The sequence below is a fragment of the Terrapene carolina genome, unplaced genomic scaffold, assembly GCF_002925995.2.
Source record: "Terrapene carolina triunguis isolate 2854851 unplaced genomic scaffold, T_m_triunguis-2.0 Scaffold96, whole genome shotgun sequence".
Taxonomy (NCBI): Eukaryota; Metazoa; Chordata; order Testudines; family Emydidae; genus Terrapene; species Terrapene triunguis.
Window position 1 is genome coordinate 43,313,368 of NW_020664447.1, and position 9,363 is coordinate 43,322,730.

General features: G+C 44.8%; 1 protein-coding gene across 1 annotated transcript in view; it reads right to left on the minus strand.

The window, feature by feature from the left end:
- Positions 1 to 2,068: 2,068 nt before the first annotated feature.
- The window catches only part of BAHD1 (bromo adjacent homology domain containing 1), a 69,265-nt gene continuing 61,970 nt past the window's right edge, over positions 2,069 to 9,363 (minus strand). The window contains exon 7 of the mRNA XM_024208896.1: positions 2,069 to 5,549. Within this exon, the coding sequence (XP_024064664.1) occupies positions 5,360 to 5,549 (190 nt within the window). The 3' untranslated portion in view covers positions 2,069 to 5,359. The remainder of the gene's footprint in view (positions 5,550 to 9,363) is intronic.

Here is a 9,363-nt window from a genome sequence, read left to right on the forward strand (position 1 = left end):
AAGGCACTCCAGAGAGCGTGCACACGAGAGAGAGAATGAACGAACACACAAGCTACTATTCCACTGTAAAAGAACACAGCAAGGTGTGGCCAATATGGCTTCATCAAGGACTAATCAGAGATCTGAGGTATAATAGCAGCCTTCCTTGGAAGTGAGACAGAAGCAAAAGAGAATATAATCAGTTAATACTGCAGAGAAAAGATAAAGGCAGCAAAAATGCAGGATTAGAGCAGCCAAAGAGGGTAAAGGGGGGGGGGGGAAGGAGGGGTCAGAAAGGGTACTACTAACATGGGGAAAGTCAGAAAGAAATTAGGCCCATTACTAGTTGATGAGCGAGGATACCATCAATAAATGCTCTTTGGTGGTTTTGATGCCCAATACTTCTCCAAATCTGTGCGTGAGATAGGATGACCAGATGTCCCGATTTTATAGGGACAGTCCCGATTTTTGGGTCTTTTTCTTATATAGGCTCCTATTACCTCCCACCCCCTTCCTGATTTTTCACATTTGCTGTCTGGTAACCCTAGCGTGAGAAGGAAAATAAAAGGAGAGACATTTGAACAATTCAGAAGTAGTGAAGAGCTTGTGAACGCGGCTCTTGATAAACAGTTAGTATGACACACTTGGGAAATGGACCATGCACAAACTGGCAAGTCCGGAGATGTCCAACACTGTAGTATTTTCTAAATACAGAAATCAAAATAAGTATAGAGCTTTGTGGCTCGGGATGTTCACTAGCTAACTTCCTGCATGCATCTCCCCCTCCTTGTGCCTTCACCGACTGCTGGTGGCTTTGCCAACAGATAGCGGTGGCCTAATCACCAGACAGTACACACCCACATAATCTGCAATGCCAAGTTTTCCCACCCAGCTAGTGGCCTTACAGACCCATTTCTGCAGCCACCTCAATCTCCAAGTTTTCTCCAACCTGCTGCAGCGGATGAAGCTCTTCTCCAGTGGATCCCAATCCCACAGCGAACCTGCCAATAGCCTCAAAGAAAACACAATATTTAATTTGCGTAAAATAAACCAGCCCAATTTAGATACATTTAGATTTGCACACAGAGCAATAGACAAAGAAAGTGAGTCCAGTGGATGGCACACCAGCCTAGGAGTCAGAGGACCTGGCTTCTATTCCCAGCCCTGCCAGTGACCTGCGGGGTGAGTGTAGGCAAGTCACTTCACCCCTCTGCCTCTGTTTCCTCTCCACCCTTTCTTTGTCCTGTCTATTTCAACTGTAAACAATTTGGGACAGGGACAGACTTTCACTATGTGCATGTACAGTGCCTAGCACAACAGGGTCTCTCTGTCACAGTTGGGGTCTCTAGGCTCTACTGTAATACAAATTACAGACATCCACTGATCTCCTGGTGATGTTGAAGGGACTCTCCCCTCCCTCCCTCACCCCCCCAAGGTGATAATCTGTCATCCCTCAGAATGCTTTGCTGAATGCGTCTGTTCCAGTGGGCGTTTCCGTCTGGTGTTCTGAAGGCACAGGACTTGGAGGCTGAGGGGTTTGGGGCTTTTACCACTAAGAAGTCAACTTCTTTTTTATTTTTAATTCATTTGAGAGGAAGACATCCTCTCTCAGATACTCCTGGGATGGAAGCCACAGAAAACCAGATTAAAAAAAACAATGCCTCCATCTAGTGCTCACTCAGCATCTTCCTCCTTGGGTGGCTCTCTCGACACACACAAAGATACCCAATTACTTTCCCTATCGCTTTGTCGGCTCATTCTACAACCCTACAGATATCCACACCTCCATAAGTACTTCCCCCCCTCACTCCCAACTGCAAGTTTCCCATCAATCACACATACCAAGGTCGCATATTAACATTTGCTCCTAACAGACTCAACCTTGCTCGCTTCTGGTTCCTGGATTACTGGCCTCTACTCAGTTCTCCTCTTAAATTGTTCAAAGAGCCCCCCTGTCTGAAAACTGGCCAGAGCTGTAAGCCATATGGAATTCTGAGTGACAGCGAAAAATAAAAACTGCTCAAGACTTGACATTTGTTTTCTAAATCAATACAATTTTTCAAATTTATTTTTTAAGAATTACTTCTAATATATCTTTCTCACAGAAGGAGGGTATAGGGAATGTTCTCATTCCATCTGTAAACACTGAAATACAGATCTGGGAAACCAGGGAAGAGACACAAAAAAGTGCATTTTACAAAATTCTCAACTAAAATATATTTTACATGTATTACATTTCAATTTAAATTCTACTGACTGCATTTTCAGTTTCAAAAAATATTTCCATATCTAATAGATTAAAAAAGCATGAAATATTCTCATTATGGATAAGACATTTTGATTCATTTACATGCTGTTTGCACAACAGCATAAGCAACCATGTGAGTCTTGAACAATGTTCTTGGCCTGAAGCAGATTCTGACATAACATCAGAAGAGACAGGATTTCTCCTCTCCGGACGGGGGTGACAGCACATCCCAGAACATGGGTAAATACAATTTTTCCTCCCCCTTTGGGCAAGCTGGATTTCTTTTCCCCCACCTGGAAAGGAGATAGGGCAGGTGGAGGGCGAACCAGGAGAAGTAAGATTTTCAGCAAGTGACTGTGGTTTCTGAGGCTGGATAGTAAACGCTTTACTGACTTTGCAGTAGTGTGCAGATTTGAATTAGCAGGAAAGCTTGAGAAACCCTGTCACGACACCAGTAAATAAAGCTACTCCTTTTGCAGAAGAGGAGCCCCAGGCATCTTAGCATGGACTGTCCCTGACCTCATTGATCCTACTCAGGATGGCTGTCCAAGGAGTCCCAAATCTGACTCAGAACATATCAGCTTGTCCATATAAGGGTTCCTAAGACTTTCCCATATCATCAATCTGGGCTGTTTCCCCTGTATTAGTCCCACTGCTCCATTTTCCTTGTGCGCCCCTCTCCACCCTGTAGCCACAACTAACTACCTCTCACCATGGGACCAGAAGGGCAGGCAGCAGCTACAGAAACTACAATATTGCTCCACAACCACACCACTGTTTACTGCGAGGGAGCAGGAACTATAGCATCCTCCCATCTAGAACCAATGAGCATCCATCCCTTCCACGATACTCTCACTTGGCCAATTGAGAGCCCTGAGGTTACCCCGACCCTGCTCTGATGCTGTAGTGAAATGCGCTCTGTAGTGCCAATGGCCTGACCTCCTTATTCCAAGTAATTGTTAAGGAAAACACAGACAATTACTTGACACCAACAGTGCCTTGAGGTATAAATGGGATTAGATGCTTAAATTATGGATTTGTGCTCAGGTGCCTAGGGTTAAACCTCTTGAAAATGAAGGCTTGGGAGTTTTCCCCTGGGGCGCATTGGCAGGGACTTTGGAATTTTCCATCGTCCTCTGGAATACTGAGCAGGAATTGTCCATTGAGATCAAGTGAACATGTGCCACACTTCCAGCGTTGGCCCTCATGGGCCTCAGACCTTCCCATCTTCTTTCAAGGTTCTCTTGTCCTTCCATAAACATTCCCCTCTTTGGTATGTAGAGCAAATCTATGGATAACACCTGTGTTAACAGAAACACAGGTTGCACAATTTTCATGTAACGGAATTTAATGTGGTAGGGATATTTTCTCCAGGCCAGGTAGGCGTAGCCTCAGTGATCAGAGCAAGAGGAAAATCCCCTTGATTCCAGCTCCGTCAGTGTCCGTGGTGAGTAAAGGTAGTGCTACTTCCACTTAAAGGACAACAACATTAAAGCAGTATGAACACTTCTATTGTTTAACACTAGTTCAGGCACCCCAAAACTGAAAATGCAGGTCCCTAGTTTAAATGAGTGACTCCAGCAGTCAGCAGGTACATGGACCGATACAGTGTTGATTCTCATTCTTTAAATTAGTGCAATCTACAAATGGATTCCCAGCTTTGTGTGACTGATTCAATGGACTCTGTTATGCTGTCCTTTGGTTTTCTTTAGAATTAACTTCAATAGTTTGTGTTAAGATAAACTAAAGTATCTCTAGGATCTATACACATAAGGCAAGAGGCAAAAGTATCTGTAGGAATCAGGTAGCATTTTTCAACAACGCACACCTCTCATTGGTCAGTTCCTTTCAGAAGCCACAAAGCCACCCTGGTGAGCATGTTCAGATGTCAGTATAAGTGGTAGGAGAGGAGGATGGAAGGCAGTGCCAAGAGAGAGCACTGCTAATTTTCTCAGCAGTACGACCATGCCCAAGACCAAAACAATCGTGTCAGGTGTCATTTTTAGGATGAAATAGCCAAAGGAAATATTTTTCATTTCTTCCCCTGCCTCTAGCTTGCCCACCTATGGTGGAATGTGCACATCTAGATTCTACAGGGACTAAACTACAGCAAAGAAAACTGAACTTGGAAGGGAGAGAATAAACCATTTACACTGCTAGGGAAGGCCTCTGATGTCAAGGAGGGCAAGGAGATGAGTATCCTGAAGAGAAGAAAAGCATGGCTTTCACCTACAGAGCAAACCTTGTGTGTTCCATATCTTACAACAGTACGTGTCTGCTAGAGGTGTGCCTTGTTGGCCAAAGACCTCTGACAGACATGCAGCTTTCCATAAAGGCGTGAGGTAAGGCCTACTATCCCTCGCCCCGTTTTCTGCCTTGGAGCTGAAACAGAGTCCACGGCCTGCCTAAAGGCCCCAATCTGGGTTGTAAATCATAGACTGCAGAAAAATTGTACAGGGACAAGGAGTCCCTCTCCCTTTGCAAAGCAAAAACTATTCAGTACGGCAGACGGCCGCTCTGCACTTGGCACAACTTCAAGAGGAATTATTGGATTTTGAAGTAGCAGTGACATCAAGAATCCCCACACCCTGCCTTTTCTGCTGGGCAAGCATGACTATCCTGCACCATGCAAACGAACTGGGCTTTGCCCTCTCTCTTCACATCAGGACATGAAAACCATGGACCTGTCACAGCTTGACTCATACCTGCACCACAGCATCCCTCCTGCATATTCTGACCAACCCCACCAATGATGGCTTTGGATTTAGTATACTGGCTTTTCTCCCCTGCAAAACCCCTCTCAATATATGCATCTCTATATACATATATAGATATAGATTTACATATGCAAGTACCTATATCTATATACATATATTTATTTATAGGTATATATTTTAATTTATGCTCTTTAATGAAGTGCTGTGCTTTGAACTGCTGGCCTTTCTTGACAGGGATCTGTTCCTGAATGCGGAAATCTTTTCAGTCTTTGAGGACAGAGTGCTTGGACGTTCCTTCTGGCCTGCAAGCAGTACTAGAAAAGTTGCTGAGCATGCACGGATGTCCCAGATGGTCAACCTGCCACTGGCTCTCTGGTGCCACTTGTCATCACCATAGCTGGACTGAAGAGTTTTGCTACTGCGGATTCTTCAAGATGCGCCCATGTCGAAAATCATAGACATGGCGGCAGAGAAAAACCAGATCAGGATCAGTGTCCTCTGGCACCTTGCGATGTGGAGGTGTGGAATACTCTTCTGACGGAGGAACCATCATTGTTTTCCTGCCTGGGATCCCCTCGACACGACGCTTTGCCAAGGCACAGAATCTGCAATGTAATTAAATACAAAAAGTCACAGGGAATCTTCATTTAGTGCCTTCACTGCTCAAGCTTTCACTATTCCTGCTAAGGCCGCCTGCTGGAAGAGACTATAATCTCTTTCTGCTCCTTAGGGTTACACCCATTATAGTATATTCCTGCCAGGCTACTGCAGGAGTGGGGAGGATAAAGTTATGGATTCTGGAACAGAACTATCCTTTCACCAAAAAGAGATTTAGAGGTTGGTTTACAAGTTATAACTACTCTGATCTTTACCAAGTAGCACACTAGTTTAGATTTCCTGGCTGGTAGATTCTGTACAGTTTTACAGTATGGAGGATTACAACAGTTAATCTGCATTGTTTAACCACCTTTGCCTTATTTCTGTTGATTAGCACTGGAAAAAGATTATTGCTCAAATAAAGGTGATTAAGCAAGAACATAAGCCAGGTCACAGAACACTCCATTCTTTGAGTCAACAAGGCCTTTTACTGGTGCTGCAGGATGACAAAAAGACTTAAATTAATGCATGCTGGAGTTGGATATTCTGCAACAATACCTGCCATTTGTGAGCCTGGTCCAGGAGGAGGAATATGCCCTAGTGGATTATAGTACTTTAAAACAATGACCCGACATTTGCAGAAATAATGCGTGCGTATAAAACGATTCGCCAGCCAGTCAACCTGATAATTATACCACAGTGTTTTAATTTATAAGCACTCATGGCAGAAGACTACTGGGCACCTTAAAAATATAAACATTTTAGTATGAATGGAGAGAATGTGCACAAACAGAGCTGAGATCAGGAGCAGAACAAAGCATGCCATTTAAACACCAAGTAAAATAAAAAACCTTGAGCCTTGCCGTGGGACGACACAGACATGGAGTGGGGAGTGTTGGGAGGGACAGCATTCCTGGCCCTGCAGAGAAGGTCCTGCCTTCTGTCCTTTCTAGAGTTTATTTATAGCAAAGCAGCTGTAAGAACCTCACTGAGCTCAGCTGTAGCAGCAGGACATAAGCAGAAAATACCTGATGTAGAAGAGCCCTCTTACATAAGGCTATATGACTATAGCCATAAAATAGTGATACATTAGCTGCCTGTTCAGCAAGTGAGCAACCTATGGAATGTGGGGGTAAAATTGTGGGTGAAGGCTCCTGCACAGTAGCCAAGCTTGTTCTGCAATAGCTGCAGAGCTGGAGTGGTTTAAGGGCACAAGTATGCACATAACAGTAATCCAGCCTAAAGATCAAAGGCTGGAATCTCCATGCTAAGGTCGGCATCAGGAAGAAAGCACCTACATTTGAAATATTTTGAAGATTAAAAGCAAACAAACAACTGTTGACCACTGATGAAACATAGGTTTCGGTGATCAGATTGTGATTGATCACGATTCTCACGGTGAGAACTCTTATCATTGTGCTTGGTACATACCCCAGACACAGAGCTGCCAATGAAACAGCAAAATCCTCCATCCACTGGTAAGATCTCCTTCCTATCTAGCTTGAGTTCAAACACGTACTTTGCAACGACTGTGGTAGCACTGGGATGGAATCACCATGAACAAGGCTTACGTAATGTGGGGCATCTGCTTACTAACCCAGCTGGTTGAACTCTCACCTGAATAGAGGCACTTAAGAATGGGGGAGGATATCTGCAAGATCTCAATGAAATGGATACCACTGATCAGGCTACCTTATCCGTTCTTCAAGTGGTTTCAAACACACATTGTGCAACAGTGGTTATCTGAACAAGAATCTGTATAGGAGGTTCTTCTGAGCCAGTGAATTCAGCTTTGCTGACCAGTTTGTGAAAACACCTTCCCACTGCCTGTGCTGATGTCTTTAGACTCCCTGCGCATTCAAACCAGTTTAGCACAGGTCAGCAATGGACCACTTGTATAGTGTGCAGAGAGGCACATTTCTAAGGAACACCGCCAACAGGTCCAATTAGTACAAAATTTGTAAAGGCTCCACACGGTGCAATAAAAATATATCAACATTTGGCCAGTGAGTCAGGAATAGCCCCTGTGGGTTCTGAGATAGGTAACCCCTCCGCATACAATAATTTATGAGGAAAGGCTATATTCCAATCACAGCAGCTTCATGTCAGAGCTGATGCAACTTCATAGGTTCAAAGTAATTAGAGTAGGAACAAACCTATCCTATTTTTCTCTGGTGGTTTTTCTCTGGACATACCAAGTACATTTGTGAGAACATCCTGGTTTCTTTTTTGCAGCGCCTCACTGTATCAACAAGCTTTTCTTTACTACATTTTCATTCTATGGCTCACTTTAGCAAGTGCTTCTGAAAGTGTAGTTATGCCAAAAGGAAAATGACAGAAAGGGGTCTTTCCAAATTATTTTAATTCCCCAATTACTCAGAGTGGATTTATTCCACTTTTATTGAAGTTCCATAAAGGCAAATTCTGAGTAGTTCAGAGCTGCTCTAGTTGCTTTAATGTAACATCCACCTGCCTGTCAAGCCATGCCACAGGGAAATGGGACTCCTGTCCAGAAGTTTCAAACCAGTGCAGAAGCCCAATGGTATATTATTCCCAGTCACTCACGTCCGCTTTTTTGGGGAGTGAGTTATTCAAAAAACAGCAGGTAGTTAAGAACCAGGATGTACATGGTGCTCAAAAGAACTTTTGTAAAAATCAGTATACGTTCGTTTAATTAAAAATAACTATTTTAGGAAATGACCTTCATTTTTAGAAACCCAGTGAAGCATTGGAACACGGCATAAGGACCAGTGTGAAACTGGCTAAGATCGTTTTACTGCCCAAGATGAGCAAAGCATACAATGCAACCAATAGCACAGCGTAAAAGCACATAAAATAGGACAGATTTTTAAAGGGTTATTTTCCATTTTAATAACCTACGGTCTGGACTTTAAATCTAATTTCTATTTTGCCATTGTTACTTTTATGTTAGAAAATACTGTTACTGTTAGAAAATACAGATACTCTGAAGTCCTTGGTCACTAAGACTGATTAAAAATAGCAAAAATTAAACTGTAAAGTCAGTTAAATATTTCTCTAGTCACTATATTGGGTGACCTAATTACCAAAACACCTGATACTATAGGCATGCCTACAAAGAGTGATAAGGACAGCAAACACATTAGGCATATGCATTTTAGTTGAACCTGGAGCATACATGTGCATGTGGAGGAAACGTATAATGCTTGTAAGAGTTTGCTACATTTTTCTATTACAGTACACTCCAGTTTTGTAACTGAAATGTTACTGTGTTTTACTGTGTCTACTAGGGTTACCATACGTCCGGATTTCCCCGGACATGTCCGGCTTTTTGGTGCTCAAATCCCCGTCCGGGGGGAATTTCCAAAGAGCCGGACATGTCCGGGGAAATAGGGAGGCATAAGCCAGGGTCCGCCCAGCACGATCCGCTGGGTCCGCAGTGCAGCCCAGCTGCCCCAGCTACAATGCTCAGGTGGGGAACGGGGGGGGCTCGGGCTTCCCTCGTGGGCGGGGCCCCCCCGGGCACTGGGGGACCCTTCCTGTGGCCCCGTTGCCCCGCGCAGCTTGGAACCCGGCGCCGCGGGAGCTGTTTCCCGCAGGGACAGACAGGCCGGGGAACGTGCTCGGCGGCAGGAAGGAAGCTGCGGCCGGGTCTGCAGGGATCCGCGCTGCCGAGCGTCTGAAGCCCCCAGCAGGCAGAGGCTGCCGGGTGAGCGGGGGAGCAGGGCAGGCGGGGGGTGCAGGGGCTGCAGGGCGAGTGGGGAGCAGGGGGCGCAGAGGCTGCAGGGGTGGGGGAGTGCAGGGGCTGCAGGGCGAGTGGGGAGCAGGGGGCACAGAGGCTGC